General features: G+C 39.1%; 2 protein-coding genes across 2 annotated transcripts in view; both read right to left on the bottom strand.

The window, feature by feature from the left end:
- The window catches only part of LOC111149843 (zinc finger and BTB domain containing 11), a 30,824-nt gene extending 16,088 nt beyond the window's left edge, over window positions 1-14,736 (bottom strand). The window contains exons 1-3 of the mRNA XM_022507147.1: window positions 13,826-14,736; window positions 6,655-6,890; window positions 5,692-5,923 (exon numbers count right to left, since the gene is read on the bottom strand). Of these exons, the coding sequence (XP_022362855.1) occupies window positions 5,692-5,923; window positions 6,655-6,890; window positions 13,826-14,135 (778 nt within the window). The 5' untranslated portion in view covers window positions 14,136-14,736. The remainder of the gene's footprint in view (window positions 1-5,691; window positions 5,924-6,654; window positions 6,891-13,825) is intronic.
- Window positions 14,234-14,705, bottom strand: LOC111149850. Its single transcript, XM_022507159.1, has one exon. It carries the CDS (start codon window positions 14,703-14,705, stop codon window positions 14,247-14,249), a length of 459 nt encoding a protein of 152 aa, XP_022362867.1. The 3' UTR covers window positions 14,234-14,246.
- Window positions 14,737-17,357: the final 2,621 nt, after the last annotated feature.

Here is a 17,357-nt window from a genome sequence, read left to right as displayed (position 1 = left end):
AATCCAGAAATAAGATGTTTAAAGAGAAATATAAAACATAAAGATACAAAAAGGTTGAAAATAAAAGATGGAAGACATGCTAGGGAAATAGTAATGAAAATACTGTTCACGTATCTAAAAAATATTTACTAAAGCAGTCAAAATAGAAAAATAAAAAAATGTTTATAACAGCAGCCAACATTAGATTGTAGAGGTAAAAATCACCAACAAAGATAAAGAGGATCACTACCTAATAATAAAAGGATATTTTATCCTAAATCAGTAACTCGAAATTTATATGCAACTTATATGCAAACAAACATGGCCTCAAGATACACAAAACAGGGGGCGCCTGGGTGGCTCAGTGGGTTAAAGCCTCTGCCTTCAGCTCAGGTCATGATCCCAGGGTCCTGGGATCGAGCCCCGAATACGGCTCTCTTCTCTGCAGGGAGCCTACTTCCCCTCCTCTCTCTGCCTGGCTCTCTGCCTACTTGTGATCTCTCTCTGTCTGTCAAATAAATAAAATTAAAAAAAAAAAACAGAAACTGAAGAAACTCAGTAATAGGCAAATGAATCACATTAATTAATATTCTAAAACACCTCTGTCAATAACTGATAGATCAAGCACACAAAATAATCAGTAAAGAATTAACAAGCCACAATATATTGAATGTTGGTTCCAAATGAAAAGACTCACATTCTATTCAAGTAAAATGAAGCTTATAAAAATAGACCACATGTAGGGTTAAAAGCAACAAATCTGCAGTATTAAAGGGAAACTTATAGCCTTGATGCTTAAAACAGAAAGTCAGGAAGGCTGGGAGCTAATGGGTGAAAAGCATTATACTTAACAGTCAAAAAAAAGAGTAATGGGGCCCGTCTGGCTTAGTCAGCAGAGCATGTGACTCTTGATCTTATGGTTCTAAGTGTGAGCCCCACGCTGGGTGTACAGTTTACTTTAAAAAATAAAGACAGTAACACTCAAATACAGTAAAAGGCAGATTAATGAAGGGAAATCAGTTAAAAAAAAAAAAAAGCTGTTCCCTTACTTTTTTAAACAATTTTTTGTTTTTTTAAGGATTTTATTTACTTATTTTAGAGGGAGAAGCAGCACATGCAAGCAGAGAGGGACAAGCAAACTCTGAACTGAGCATGGAGCCCAACGTGGGGCTTGTTCTCATGTCCTTGAGATCATGACCTGAGCCAAAATCAACTTAACTTGACTGAGCCACCCAGGTGACCCAACAGCTGTTCTTTGAATGGTGTGTCAAGAAGAATTAGTCAAAACTTGGTAAGAGGCAAAAAAAGATTACCAGGTATTAAGAGCAGTGTTGAAGATGCACCACTGATTTAATGCTATTGACTAGACTATTTTACAACTCTGTAAAAAATAACTTACAGAAAAATGATAAAAATGCAAAGGAGGGGATGGCTCAATAGGTTGATGTTCAGCTTTTGGTTCTAGTCAGGTCATTATCTCAGGGTTGTGAGACTGAGTCCTGCATTAGGCTCCAAGCTTAGCAGGGAGTCTGGTTGAGATTCTCCATCTCCCTCTCCCTCTGTCCTCCCTCCCCCAACTTATTTGCATGTTCGCTCTCTCTCAAAATAAATAAATCTTTTTTTTTTAATTTTTTTTTAAAGATTTTATTTATTTGACAGAGAGAAAGAAATCACAAGTAGGCAGAGAGGCAGGCAGAGAGAGAGGGGGAGGAAGCAGGCTCCCTGCAGGGCAGAGAGCCCGACTTGGGGCTCGATCCCAGGACCCTGCTGGGATCATGACCTGAGCTGAAAGCAGAAGCTTTAACCCACTGAGCCACCCAGGCGCCCCCAAAATAAATAAATCTTAAAGAAAGAAAGCAAGCTTGAATAATTCTCTAACCATTAAATATGCCAGATAAGTAGTTAAAAATCTTCCCTCCAACTCCAGTATAAGCCCAGGCAATTTTAGCCACCATTCTACCAAACATTCAAGAAAAAATAATGCTAATCCACAGTATATTTTAGTGTATCTAAAAATTGGAGGGAGCATACATTTTATAAGACTAGACCAACTCAGAGTGCCGGGGTGGCTCAGTCGTTGGGCATGTGCCTTCAGCTCCGGTCATGATCCCAGGGTCCTGGGATCGATTGTCACATTGGGCTCCCTGCATGGCAGGAAGTCTGCTTCTCCCTCTGACCCTCCCTGCTTTTATGCTCTCTTGTTCACTCTCTCTCAAATAAAATTATTAAAATCTCTCTAAAAAAAAAAAAAAAAAAGACTAGAGCAACTCAGATATCAAAACATGAAATTGTGAAAAAGAAAAATTACTTGTAAATATACGTGCAAATGTTCTAGACAACATTAGCAAACCAAACAGAAATTTATACAAAAGTTGGTAATAATATGACTGAACTGGATTTATTTCAAGAACAAAAAAACTGGCTTAACAGAAAATCCATGTAATTTCCTACATTAACAGAAGGGTAAGAATACAGGCAGTTTCAATAAATACAGAAAAAATACGTGGAAGTCAATACTGCTGGAGGAGGTCATCAAAAAGATTTGACTTCCAGCTGACCCTCAAGCTGGATGGACCCAGACAAGTGGAGGACTCCACCACTCCCCTGTGTCTGAAAGGTGTGTTTCACTTGCCTTCTCTGTTCCCAGAAGTTGCCCCCAAAATACATCTTTGAGATAGAAACTTAGTATTGAGGCCCTCTGGACTGGGTACCTGACTGAACCCACTTAAGGCCTCCTGAGTACATGACTGAACACTGTTAAGGCCTCTATATAAACTTCTAAGATTCTGGCACAGAGATCTACTCATCCTGCAGCTGCCCCAAACAATCCTCATAAGTACTGGCTCCCTGTGCAGATTATACCTGGGAACCTCCTCAGAGAATTACAAACCAGCACCCATTTTAGAGGGACTATCCTTAATGTTAAAACAGTAAAGGGTTATCTATTTAAAACATTTACCATGTCATATACTTCGTGGTAAAAAAGCACCTTCTTTAGAAATGGGAATGAGATAAGTAAACCCCCTATCATTTCTATTCAACTGGTTTTTTGAGGTTCTAGACAGCACTTTAAAGCAAGAAAAAAGTTTTCAAAATACAAAACCTGGAAAGGTAGAAACAAAACCAACACTATTGGCAGATAATTTATTTCTTTATATGGAAAATTCCAAAGAATCTATAGGTAAATGACTGAATGACTAAGAGAATTTAGCAGTATTACTATATACAAAATATACACCCAAAATAAATCTGAAATTATATAATTTTAAGAAAAAAATATAATAGTTTCAAAACATATAAAGTATCTTGGAGTAATCCTACAAAAGGTGTTTCAGATTGTTAGGGATAACTCTAAAACTTTATTAATTCAATGTAATCTCTATCAAAATACACTATTTGGTGTATAAACTGACAAGCTGCTTTTAGGTTTTTTTTTTTTTTTTAAAGATTTTATTTATTTATTTGACAGAGATCACAACTAGGCAGAGAGGCAGGCAGAGAGAGAGAGAAGGGGAAGCAGGCTCCCCGCTGCCCAGAGCCCGATGCGGGGCTCGATCCCAGGACCCTGGGATCATGACCTGAGCCGAAGGCAGAGGCTTTAACCCACTGAGCCACCCAGGCGCCCCTGCTTTTAGTTTTTATGGAGCAAAGGGTTATGAAACGAAGACCCACCTGAATAATAAATGTGGGAGACTCCCCTTACGATTATAAAGGTAAGGTAATTAAGACAAGTTAAAATAGTGTATGGAAAGACAACCGACAGACTAGAAGAAAGCCTAGAATCAGCACCAAACTTGTGGGACTGTTTTGTTAAGAGAATCTGAATGGTGAACTGACAAAGAGGATGGTGTCTTCACTAGAGGGCTCTGAGAGAAGCAATGATTAAAATGGGAAAAAAATGAAATCAAACACCTATTTCACACCAACAAAAATAAACTGCAAACAGATTAAAACTTAAATATGAAAGAAAAACTATGAAAATTTAAGAAGAAAATCTATGAACATGTCTTTATGACAGTACAGAAAAATTTTTTACAAGCATAAACAAATAAAGGAAAACACAAATTAATTCAACTACATTAATTAATTTTAAAAGATGTACATTTTATCTTTTTATACTGTACATGTTTTATATTCCTTACCTAATATTAAACAAAATAAAAACCATCTACTTTGCCTATTGAATTACATTATATTTGCTGCACAATATATAAAAATAAGCATATAGGATGAAAAATAAATGAGGTATTTCATTGGAATTTTAGGATGCTGTATTGTAGTTAATTGGGGCAAACACTTCATTCGCTAAGCTGCTGAGAAACTGAAAAAGAACACTCATATCTCTTCCTGCTTAAAATGCATAAAAGACAGGGGAAGAAATCCCAAAGCTAACTTATATCAAAACACTACATCTGTGATGAGTTTTATTATTCAGATAGCCCAGTATAAGACATATTTTCTCCTAAGTCATCGAACCCAGAAAAAAGAAAATATCGCTAATCTAAAATATAATGCAATTCTAAGCTCCATGAAAATCTTTGCTCACCATTGTATCCCCAGAGCCTAGGCTGGTTCCTCACACACAGATGCTTAATAAGTATTTTTTTTTAATAATTAAACATAGTTACGGCAAAGAAAAATACACGTTATTTGTCTTCCCAGAATAAGTGATTTTTAAAAGCATGAGGTAGGGGTGCCTGGCTGGCTCTGTGGATAGAGCATGCAACCCTTGATCTTGGGGTCATGAGTTTGAGCTCCACATTGGGTGTGAAGTCTACTTTAAATAAAATATAATATATATATATATATTTTATTTAAAATATAATATGTGTATATATATATATGTGTATATATATATATATATATATATATATGTTTTATACTTTATATATATATATGGTAGAAAAGGACCAGTGGTTAACTAAGTTAAGTATTTATACACCTGGATAAAGTCACTTTTTTTTTTCAGAAAAGGAAAATAATATTTTTACACAGTGATATCAGTAATTTAGTAATCAGGAGTTACAGTAAGTTAATATTATGAAAAAATGTATAAATAAGGTTACCTATTTTAATTCTTCCTAAATTTTCATTTGTTGACTCCTAAGCCAATATATAAGTTCTAGTGGGCCAAAAGAAAGTCAAATTATTCATTTACAATAACAATAAAAGCAAAGAAAAAAGCCACACCTAGAATTTTGATTAATGTATATTAACAGTTTTATTATACAAACTAATGAATTCTAATAATCTTTAAAAATGAGAAACAACAGACCTACAAAGGTGCTCTATTATTACATGTTCCACAACTAAGATACAGGAAGTATCTTTGACTTTTTAACAGTCAATTTTTAAATAACATATACACTTAGTGTAATGTAACACTGATGCAGTTATGGATTTCTCTCAAACTGTTCTTAGCTATGTTAATCTCAGAAATTTTTCTACTGCTACATTTGTCTCACCAAAGAGGTAGTGACAGAAAATGACAGCCTTTTCTATAATCCTACCTTGGAAACTTTGCTAAAAGGAAAGACTTTTTCAATTCAGCTTAGTGTACTACTATAGGTGGGCTTCTCCCACTGCAGCATAAATCCCGAGTTTCTAAGACACACACACCCCCTTCTTCCAGTAGGTACTTACACACACATACACACACCTTCTTCCAGTAGGTACTTATAAACAAAAGCAAGAGTATTAGAAAATTCTTACCAGAAAGATCCACCACTGCCTCATGACTGGAAACAGCTCCTTTCTCAATAAAAAGATCTCGAAAATATTCACTATTAGCTGACAAAACAGACTTATGAGCTTTGTACTCTTCTCCCTCAATTAACAAAGTAACATCACAGAACTGGTTGGAGAGTCTCTGTTCGTTGAGCTGTTTTAAGACAGCTTGACAATGTTTTGGAGAAGAACGTTTCACCACTCCTTTCGTGTCAACCTATCAAAATAAGTTTAAGACCAAGAGTTGTATTATATATCATTTGTATTTCTACCTTTAAAAGAATTTAAAACATGACACGTTACTCACTTTTAAAGACACCATTAATTAATATGAAGAAAACAGTGAGATGTTCTTTATTATCTATATATTTAAATAAAAATTAAATATTTATTCTCTATATATTCAAGTATCTATATATTTTAAAAAATATTTATTATCTATATATTTAAATAGGTCATTCTCACTATTTTCTGCTGTGTTCATTCTACTTGACCCAGTGGAAACCTGCATCTCACTTCTTGCTGCCTCTTCTTACCAGTCAGAAACTTCATGATGTATAAAGTAATTGCAGGTAAAAAATAAAGGCCTAGCCAGTTTAATTTTACCTTGTTTCATGACCTAGAGACTGCTTCCAGAAATGTATTCTGTCTACCTGTACCAATATACCATTTAAAAAGACAGGAAGAATGATTAACAACAAACCAAGGAACTTCTGAAGAGAAGAAACAACAGGAATATTTATGATTAATGAAAAAGCAGTATTAGCATACTTTTAGTGTACGTAACAAGAGAGTGCATTACCTGAAACATTAAGTGCATTACTTAAATTTCCAACCTCAGTGCCAAAAGTCAAGCCATTTCAGTACTTTAAGAAAAAAATTTACCAAGACTATAAATACTAATATATTAGTTACAGATGTTAAAGGTAGATGGAAATTTCCACTTACAAATACAAGTTCATGTTTCGATACTGGCTTCTTTTTTGCAGGCTTAGAGGCTGTAGTTGGAGGTGAAGTAAAATTGCTCAGATCATCTTCTGATTCATTACTTTCTTCTCCAGATTCAAGATCTAGTCCCAATTCTTCCAGCATTTCTGAAGTATCTGATATTGGACGGGAGCGATCTAGTTTCTCCTGGCATTTGCTACACTGTTTAATGTAATCTTTCACTTGCTTTAATATACCTATAATAAATATAAAAATAAAAAGTCAAATTTAATGCTGTTGTCATTTGAAAATTGAAAATTATTTATTGTTGGTTAATCTACGTGTACTGATATATGTTTGAGTGCATACGTCCAGACACACACATGTCCCATAAAGTATGTAAAAGTGATTTTTTTAGGACATAAAGTACATTTTTTTCATAGATGGAAGGTTATAAATGATGGTTTGTATCCATGCTTATTTTTGTTTATTCCTAGTTATTCACTTCCCCACCATATAAGATGATTACGTAACAGTGCCCCTTTCCATGTACAACTCATTCATGCTAAAGGAACTACATGAAAATGCCAATATAACCTTCATGAACAGTAATATAATGTGGTTACCTCTCCAACCTACTATCAGGCCTGACCATGCAATTTGCTTTGGTCAATGGAATATGAATAAATATAATGTGTGCCACATCCCAGAAGCTTTAAAAGGCACGGTTTCCCTCCAGGGCTCTGATATTTGTCCCCTCTCTCAAATGACGGCATGTTCCAGATAAATGCCATCCTTTAGAGCCCGAAATGACAAAGCCTGAAAAAGACAGGTGGAGTCAACTGCAACCTGAACTACAATCACAACTTGCGATGAAAGTATAAAATCAATCTCATTTTTGAAAGCTATGAGATTTTAGGGCTGTATGAAAAAACAGCATAAACAATCTAACAAAAGTTAGATTGTACACAAACCACTCACAAAACCCTATTCTGAATTTCAACTTCTAGCTCAGCATGTTGGGTTAGGGGTAAGGAGCAGGGAGGAACACCACTTGTAAAATAAGACCAATTAATTTCCATCCTACAAATGAGAAAATGAAGCTCTAGGAGGTTAAGAAACTTGTCCAAAGTCAATTGCTAAACTAAATTGCACAACTGGGCCTCCAAAATCCCTATGATTTTCAGTGTATTATGCTAACTTACACAGGAAGACATTTGTCCATCACTATGACAGAAAATTCTCTTCCCCACAATCCCCAAGTAAAACGTAAATGAAAGGCTCATTAATAAGCTAAAATGATATAGACAGTGAATTCCTGAAAAGAATTTCAAGATGTCAAATTATAACATGGTTCTTTGTACTTTCAACCTTCAGATAATATTCAAGCAATATTTCTCAAACTGTATTATGTCCCAGGGCACCTGGATGGCTCAGTTGGTTAGGTGGCTGCCTTTGGGTCAGGTCATGATCTCAGTGTCCTGGAATTGAGCCCCATATCAGGCTCCCTACTTGGCAGGGAGTCTGCTTCTCCCCCTCACTCTCCCTGCTTATGACAGCTTAATCTCTCTGTCAAATAAATAAATAAAATCTTAAAAAAAAATGTCCCATACTTACTTAAAAATATACACTGGACTAATAAATTCAGAAAATTATACTCTCATTTCACATGAGTATAATAGGTATTATCATATTCAAACCTCTGAGAGTTCTATAGTGAAGAAATATGTTTAATAAGAATTTGCCAAATTTATTCATTTAAAGACCCCCTTAAAAAAATAATAAAGACCCCCTTCCCCCCACCCCAAAACATAACTTAGGAAATAATGGGTTAGGGTTAAATAAAACTTCCATAAAAAGTGAATTTGCATGTGCACATTTAGAGGACAACATATATTCTAACGTCTGAAAATGCTTAAGTCAATAAAAAGTCTATACCAGTATGAGGTATGTAGGAGCAGATTAAAAAAAGTGATGAAAAGGCTGGAGGGATTTTTATATTTTTTATATATATATTTTACATATTTTAAATATGTAGATATATAGATATTTAGATATATTTTACATACAATTGAGAGTAAATGGAGGGGCGCCTGGGTGGCTCAGTGGGTTAAAGCCTCTGCCTTCGTCTCAGGTCATGACCCCAGGGTCCTAGGATTGAGCCCCGCATGGGGCTCTCTGCTCAGCAAGGAGCCTGCTTCCCCCTCTCTCTCTGCCGTCTGCTCTGCCTACTTATGATCTCTCTCTCTGTCAAATAAATAAATAAAATATTTTTAAAAAAGAATAGAAGACATGTAAGAGAATATATCTATTTTTTAAGATTTTATTTATTTGTGAGAGAGAGAAAGAGAGACCACATGCACCCATATACAGGCCATGGGGCTGAGGGGGAGGAAAAGGGACAAGCAGACTCAGCAATTGAGCAAGAAGCCTGATGTAGGGCTCGATCCCAAAACCCTGAGCTTGTGACATGAGCCAAAATCAAGAGTTGGAAACTTAACTGACTGAGCCACCTAAGCTTCCTGAGAATATGTATTTCGAAGTAAAAAACAAAAAACGTGGAAATTTCCATGTTCACAATAAACAAAGAAGAAGGCATTTTTCCCCTAATTAATTTTGGCTGTATTTCCAAACATTTTATGATTCTACACAGTTCAATATATTCTGCATACAGCATAAGTCTGATTACACTATAAACTGGTTGAGTTCAAATGATATCGGAGAAAATACAAATGAAGCATTTGAAAAGGATGAAAATAATAAAAACTGCAGGAAAAAATTATTAATGTATGATAGTTTAACAATTGTCTCGAAAGGGACTGGGTATGTTTCAAATCCTTTCATCTGAGTGTTAATGTTTTGATGGGATCATCTTAAATTTAGCTTTATAGATTCAGAAACCTGACCTCTTTAGTTAATCCAGAATTGATTAAGCTGCAAGACTGACTCCAGTTAACCACTAAAAGGCATCAATGTATAAATGTAGTTAATTTACTACATTACTGCAAAGCATTGAAACTACTTATGCAATAAAATCTGAATCCACTAACTAGCTCTGTGACCATGGCCAAGTTGCTAAACCTCTCTATGCCTTTGTGTCATCAGCTGTAAAATGGGATAACAATAAGGTGCTGCTGTGATTGTTAATATTTATAAAACTCTTTGAACAATATATGACACATAGTTACTACATAAGTATTTGTTAAATACAGTAATAATCACTGATCAACCTCTATGGTACTAAAAAACAAAACAAAAACCAAAAACCCACATAAAACACCAAGTTACCATTAAAAGATTCTTCACTGAGCACAGAATAAAAAAAAACGCACACCAAAAAAACAAAGATGAAAGACCTTAGTGGGTAGTTGTCTAATAAAACAACTTGAGAAACAGTTTCTTTAGAGCAGGTTTCTCAACCTCAGTGGTGTCGACATTTTGGGCCAAGATCATTCTTGTTGGGAGTGGGGAGGGGTGCAAAGGTCTTTGTTGTCCATTCTTACTCTAGAAAGTTTAGGAGCATTCCTGACCTCTCCTCAACTACATGTCAACAGCAACACCTCAACCACCACCACCTTCACCCCCAGTTATGACAACCAAAATTGTCTCCAGACACAGCCAGATGTCCCCTGAGAGGCAAAATCGTCCCTGGGTTGAGAACCAATGCTTTAGAGATCTATTTGCCAAACTGAACAATCTGCTCCTCTCAGCTGTTCAAGAACCTCCTTCCCTGTCAGTTTTGGATACAATGACCACCCCCAGTTCGGGGGCTCCCACTTCTAGCTCCATACATTTTAGTTCTTCCTTCTTTGTTTTCTTCAAAGAGGTTACAATGGCTAGTTATACCTAATATTTACAAAGACCCAGTTTTTGGTGGGTTTTCTAGAGATTACATCCTCCTCTTCTAGACCAAATAACAGTGGAATCCATTTATCCCATAGTTTAAACAAAAATAATGCTTTTGGAAGCATTTCACTGTAAATTCCCCACCCATCAGCATCTGACTGAGGCAAGGGAGAGAATCATTTATTTTGAAACTGCACCACATAATTCAATACAGGATAAAATAAGAGGATGTGTGTGCGGCGGGGTGGGGGGGGCAAGAATATTTATTAACATTTTACATCCCAAAATGTGCTATATGTAAATGTCAGGCACTCTCCTTCTCTTTCTCTCAAGTTTTTCAACTATGCTTAAAGGAGGGAAATTGCTACAAACCTGCCTGAGCACTAGAATATAACTTATGATGGCAGCATTCCAAAAAAGCAAAATATATAATGAATCTCAGTAAACTGTCCTTGATACAACTTCTGGTGGAATGACTCTGGAATAGTTCTTTTTTTGGCACCTACACTGATCAAATCTAAAGCTTTCATATAAACAGATACAACTATGGCTCTGGAATATGTATATTTTGAGTAGAAACAAGTAAACAACCCAAGTGTTCATGTATTAAATATCAAAATGAAGAGCTATTAAAAAAAAACTTTTTAAAATGAAAATCTAATAATGGGAAGCAAACTTCTCTGATGCTTATTATGAATTCTTATTTTTTCTTTTTTAAAAGTAAATTATATCCAATGTGTGGTCTGAACTCATGATCCTGAGATCAAGAGTCACATGCTCTATGGACTGAACCAGGTAGGTCCTCCAAATTCTTATTTTAAAGGAAGAAATACAAAAATAATAAGTAATGAGATCATCAAATAACAAAAACTCATTAATGTTAAAATAGCATTTTATGAAAAATCACTATTTTCCCAAACAAAACAAAATTAGTAAGAAAAGGGGTACTACTTTACATTTTTGAAAATCTTCTTAATGTGTGGCTCAACAGAAGACAGATCATCATATATGCTTCTGCATTCAATTTAATACCATATATCATATGTCACGGAGCTTCTGGAAAACTCCACTGTATACCTGGGAGACGATGAGTAAAAAAGGCAAATAATGCCTTAGAATTATCATTAAAATAATTGACTTTGTGGATCTTCTGAAAGATCTCAGGGCCTCCCTTGCCAGGGGTTTAGTACCATAAGTACTGTACTTCAAGAATAGCTATCTAGTTGCTTAAGGACTTTTAATTTTACAAATGTATATGAATAACAAATGTATCTCTTTCATTTTTCAATTAAACGTAAACATGGTCTCAGATTTTTTGTCTAAGACACTGCACACCAAAAACCAAACAACCCCTGCCGCCCCATCAAATTTCATTCACTATCATTCAAAGATAATAAATTCAGGGAAGGGTTTTGTTTTTTTTTTTAAAGATTTTATTTATTTAAGAAAGAGAGAGTGGGTGATAGAGAACAAGCACGGGGAGCTGCAGAGGAAGAGGGAGAAGCAGGGAGCCAGATGCTGGACTCCATCCTAGGACCCCAAGATCATGACCTGAGCGAAAGGCAGACGGACGCTTCATCGACTGAGCCACCCAGGGGCCCTGGGAAGGAAAATTATTAACACTAAACCCTTACAGCACCATATTAACAGTGGTTAAGAGTGTGAAATTACAAAGGTAACTGCGGGACCTCTGACATATAACCTCCTGGTGCTTTTAGTTTTCTCACCTGTAAAATAGAGCTATAAATGTTTCCACCTTACAAGGTTTTATTAAGATTAAACGAGTGGAAAAAAAAAACTAAGAGCTCAGAGCTACACCTGATGTAAAAATCTGATCAAGCTTACTTTTAGCTGTAATTGTCATTTTTAATGTGTCATAAAGTATTTAAAAAAATTTTTTTTTCAAGTGATTTCTACAATCCAGGGTGGGGCTCGATCTTACCACCCAGAGATCAAGAATCAGATGCTTCTTGGACTGAACTAGTCAGGCACCCCAAGATGTCATAAAGTATCAAACCTGAAACATTTGCTCAAGAAAACCAGGTGTGACCAAACCAGCCCTAACAAAATGCAATTACTCCGCATTCACCCCTCAAAATTTTTTCCCTTTGGAGGAATCTCATTCAAATATTGGTTTAAAATAGAAAATAAATGACGGGAAAACACTTAAGAGCAGGACCGTTTTTGAAAACACGCAAGAACTCTAAGGAACAAACGAAGGACCACCCATTAGTTTGTCAATAGGCTTGATGACAAAGTTCATTAACCGAAAACAACTTCAGAAAGTATTGAGTAGTCTAGTTTCTTTACTCACAGATAAGTAACCAAGACTCCTAACTTCTCCAGAGCCATAAGGTGAGAGAGAGACTGAATCCTTCCAGACATAACGGCTTATCAGGGCCTGCAAAACTTTCACTGATTCCAACTGAACAGTGTCCACGTAAATGAATGTAAATCAACTTTGTGGACAGTGAGAGAGGTAAAGACCCTTGCCCTCCTTCCCTTGCCTGGTTCCCAAGGAGTCAAGATAACTTGAGAGCAGTTATTTCCTATTACAAACACAGTAACCGTATCTTTTCTGGGTATACATAGTGCTTCAGAGTTTCCAAAAAGCTTTTCACAGTATCAGAGGGAAGGACATGAAAACATTCAGAATGAAGGTATCTGTTATTTTTTACATAGAATCCTTGCCTCATAATCGAATTTGGAGATGGCTGTTCCCATACAGTCCCTTCAGATCACCTCTGTGCACAACTGCCTTACTGCTTATTTACGCCGCAGTAGCACAATTTGAGGAATACGCGGAGGCAGGTCCAGAGAACCTCAAAACCGCAGGCCAAAACCCAGCGGAAACGGCTGGAGCAAACAGCCCTGTCTTGGGGCGGACCGTCCCTCCCCCAGACCATCAGCACAACAGGGTTTTAGCAGGCGCGACACGCCGCCCCGCACCGCCATCGACCCCGCAGTCCAGAAGCGTCCCGGGAGGGCGGGAGCCACCGCCTCCTGCGCAGCAAGGAGGCGGGCCCGCCACCGCCCGCACCGCCCGCACCGCCCGGCCCCTCCGGCGGCTGGCCCGGCCCCCGGGGAAGCCCCCTTCGCCCCACCCCGGGCCAGGGCCCGCCCCCAGCTTCCCAGGCCTCCTTCCTGTGGGAAGTGCGGCTCCTTTCGCGTCCCCCACCCTCTCGGCTCCGCCTGGCAGCCGCTCCGCCGGCGAGCGCAGGTTGGCCCGGCGAGGGGCGTCTGGGACCCCCAAACTCGCTCGTGCACGAACAGGCCCGCCTCTGCCAGCGGGCCTTGCCTGGGCAACAAGCCGCCGCCCGCCCCCTCGCCACGGGCGAGGTCCTACCTCGCCACCAGTAAGTCTTGGACAAGTCGTGCCAGGTCTGATGCCGGGTGTGGTGAGTGCCGCCGGGGCCCAGGTGCGCCGCCTCGATGAGCCCCCGGCGCCTCTCCGGCTGCAGTACCACCTCCAGCTCCGCGAAGGTCTTGCGGTGCCGCTGCCGCCGCTGGTAGTACAAAGTCCCACCGCGCACCACATAGCAGGCAGCTGCCTTGCGGATTTTACGCTTGACATTGCCCTCGGTGCCCGGCGCATACGGCTCACGCTCGTTTGTCAGGTAGCGAAGAATGGCCCGGTAGCTTTCCTCGCTTGACATCGCTGACGGCGGCTCCCTCAGGGCGCCTGTCAGTGGTGGGGGAGAAAGACAGCGCACTAGCTCCGAGCGGATGCAACAGCAGCGGTGGCACTGTAGGGAGGAACGGCTGTTTCAGTGGTGAGTGCTCTTCGACGGCGCCCGCAGCGCGAAGGGAGAACGGACGAATTGGTAACCAGGGGGAACTGCACTTCTCCAGCGCGCGGGATCCGCTGGCGACTGACAAAATGGCTGCTGCACCACCGGAAGTGACGTGATCAAGGGCAGTGGGTGAGGGAACTGAGTCCTGATTGGAGCGCACTGGCTTTCTAGCTTGAAGAAGCCGACCGAGTGACGTGAGGACTGCGGGCGGACATTTTGGAAGCGGGTAGGCCCTTCCTGGGAGACCAAAGTCGCTTCGAGCAGACATCTTAAGTCCTGGCAGTTTCCCCTTTTATTTTTCCCCTTTCCCATGCTCTGAGCACGTGTAGGAGTTGGTGGGCTGTTGTTATCTTGTCCGAGGTACGCCGAGATGTAGAAGAGTCTGTTTTTGCCCCGCCTACCTTCTGAGATCCCCCGACAACAGGAAAGCATCAGATTTTGAGGTTTTTAGTAAAATGTAAGCCTATGGACGCCAAGACCAAAGACAGCCCATTCACATGTAAAGGAACTATCAGTTAACGTTTAAAATCCAAGTCCCTTAATGATAGGACTTACCGTAATTTCTAAACTTAAACTGTTGGCTCCAAATCACGCATGGAATAGTCGGGATTTTTCTGGAATAATCGTACATAGGGGCAGTTTTCTATATATGAAGGTAATGATGTTGGCAACGAGTGGGGAGGCATAGCTAGCACTCTTGCAGCCTAATTCGCACATATTTTTACATAAATTTAGGGGGAAATTCTCAGTTTTACACCCAGTACTTACTGAATGCACAAAAGGCTGAGGCGACTTGAACTCCCATTTTCCAGTGTGCATTGAGTCCTGTTTCACACTTTTAGCGGGTAGCCCAGAGTGATGGCTGCTGTCACCCCTCCATGTGTTTAATCTGCAGCTCAGACAAGACCACAGGTCTATGACATCCTGCTTGACAAGGTGTCAGGTACTGACAGTGCTTTATTGGCGCCTGAGAACTCCTGGCCAACCCCTCCTCCTCAGGCTAGAGTCTGCAGTCCTTGGGTGAGGCTCTTTTGTGGAGAGAGGTTAGGGGCAGACAACAGGTGAATGCACTGGGCTCAAAATACAGGATTGCATCCAGTCTCTGTAGTACTTGTGGGTGGGGGTTGCAGGAATTAGCAGATGGCTTAGATACTTGAGGAGCATCCTTGAATGACTCTGGCTGTAGATAAGTAAGCTCCGAGTCACAGACAGAACGACCAGATATGGAATTTATTTAGGGTCACTCAATCCATAGAGACAGCTCTAGAAGGAAGAATTAGAAGGTGGAGATGCGCCCCTACCCTCCTCGGGGTGGGGCATCCAAAGCAGATACTCAAATCAGTGCTTCAAGAACTGTGTGCTGGGTCAGCACCATCACTCTTCAGCTGTGAAATCGACCACCTTTAAATTTAAAACATATTTTAAATAAAAATTTAACAAATCGTGTAAGTGAATACAAAAAACTTAAATCTCCTTACACCCAATTCAGTTTTTGCCAAACAAAACCAAACCTGTAAAAGCATTGTGAAGCTCACCATACTTGGATTCGCCTCTGTACCTTTGAGCCAATACGAAGAAAAAGATTTTACAGGTGGTCTAATTGGTCTAAAAGCTAAACTTGCCATCCTCCCCACAGTTATTCAGTGTTTATTTCTAGCTCCTGCTGGGCAGCAGGCTACCCAGTAATCAAAGGTAATTAGAATTGGCAGTTTCATTTTATTAAGATGTAAAGCAGTTCTTTAAAAGAACTTTGTGTCCAAACTTTAGAACTCTATAACTCTAAATTCAAGTTGGGTATTTTGATTGGTTAAGCTTTCCTTGTTAATAGCTAAATAATGATTTATTTTTCCCTGTAATTTCATAAACACTACCACAATAAAAATGATCTTCTCCCCAAGCAAAAGCTTACGTTTCTAAACCAGAGCCAGTGTATCTTGCATATTTTTTTAGGATTGATTTTACACATATTTTTAGTATTCAAGTCCCCCCAAAGGACTATTTATTCCCAACACCTAGTACAATGCTTGAATTTAACATCACCTCCACAGAACAATCATTAGTTCCATCACCTTGGATAGAATGTAGGTGTGTGTGGAGAGGGTGGGATGTGATTTTTACCTTTACCTAAGTATTCTATGTATAAAACCATGTTTCTCAAATGAGGATGAGGCTTATTCAGTTTACAGTCTTAACTTGGCAGCATGGAACACAAGATAATCTCTTACACGAAGTGGAAGCTTTGTCTTTTTTTTAAAGACTTTCTATTTATTTGAGAGACACAGAGTGCATGCAAACAGCAAACAGGGAGAGGCAGAAGCAGGCTCCCTGCTAAGTAGGGAGCCCAACGCAGGACTCAATCCCTTGAACTGCAGGCACCCCAGAGCAAGACTACTTTTTCTTTTTAAAGATTTGTCAGAGCACAAGCAGAGGGAAAAGTAGACTCCCTGCTGAGCAAGGAGACCTATGTGGGACTCCATCCCAGAACCCTGGGATCACAACGAACTGAAGGCAGACACTGAACCAACTGAGCCACCCAGGCATCCCAGTGCAGGCCTATTTTTTTTTTTTTTTCCAAGATTTTATTTATTTTACAGAGATCACAAGTAGGCAGAAAGGCAGAGAGAGAGGAAGGGAAGCAGGCTCCCTGTTGAGCAGAGATGCAGAGAGCCTGATGCGGGGCTCAATCCCAGGATCATGACTGGGTGAAGGCAGAGGCTTTAACCCATTGAGCCACCCGGGCACCCCTGCAGGCCTATTCTTAACTCAAATTATTACTCTTCCTTATCACAATTTACACACAAGTATTTCTTAAACATCAGGTTACCATTTTTCTTTTTGCAATTTTAACTATGATTCTAATTCCCAGCTCAACAAACTATCTTGGAAAGTTGTTATTCTACTCATATGCTAATGAAATTGTACTCTTCTTTTAACTTATTTTCTGGAAGCAAGAGATTAATAGTACAGTTGAATTTTTAACCACTTCTAACTCAGCTATCAACTAATGGTAAGAGATGAAATACCAGTGAGCAAAAGGCAAGCCCAATACAAAGATGTGTCTACCATGGAAAAGGGTACTCAATA

This window comes from Enhydra lutris, unplaced genomic scaffold, assembly GCF_002288905.1.
Source record: "Enhydra lutris kenyoni isolate GAN:26980312 unplaced genomic scaffold, ASM228890v2 scaffoldscaffold2, whole genome shotgun sequence".
NCBI classification, from domain to species: Eukaryota; Metazoa; Chordata; class Mammalia; order Carnivora; family Mustelidae; genus Enhydra; species Enhydra lutris.
Note: the sequence above shows the minus strand (reverse complement) of the source record. Positions and strands in the feature narration are given on the sequence as shown.

Coding starts and splice junctions, on each gene's coding strand:
- LOC111149850 (XM_022507159.1), bottom strand. CDS start 14,705: ATGCTTTCCTGTTGTCGGGGGATCTCAGAAGGTAGGCGGGGCAAAAAC.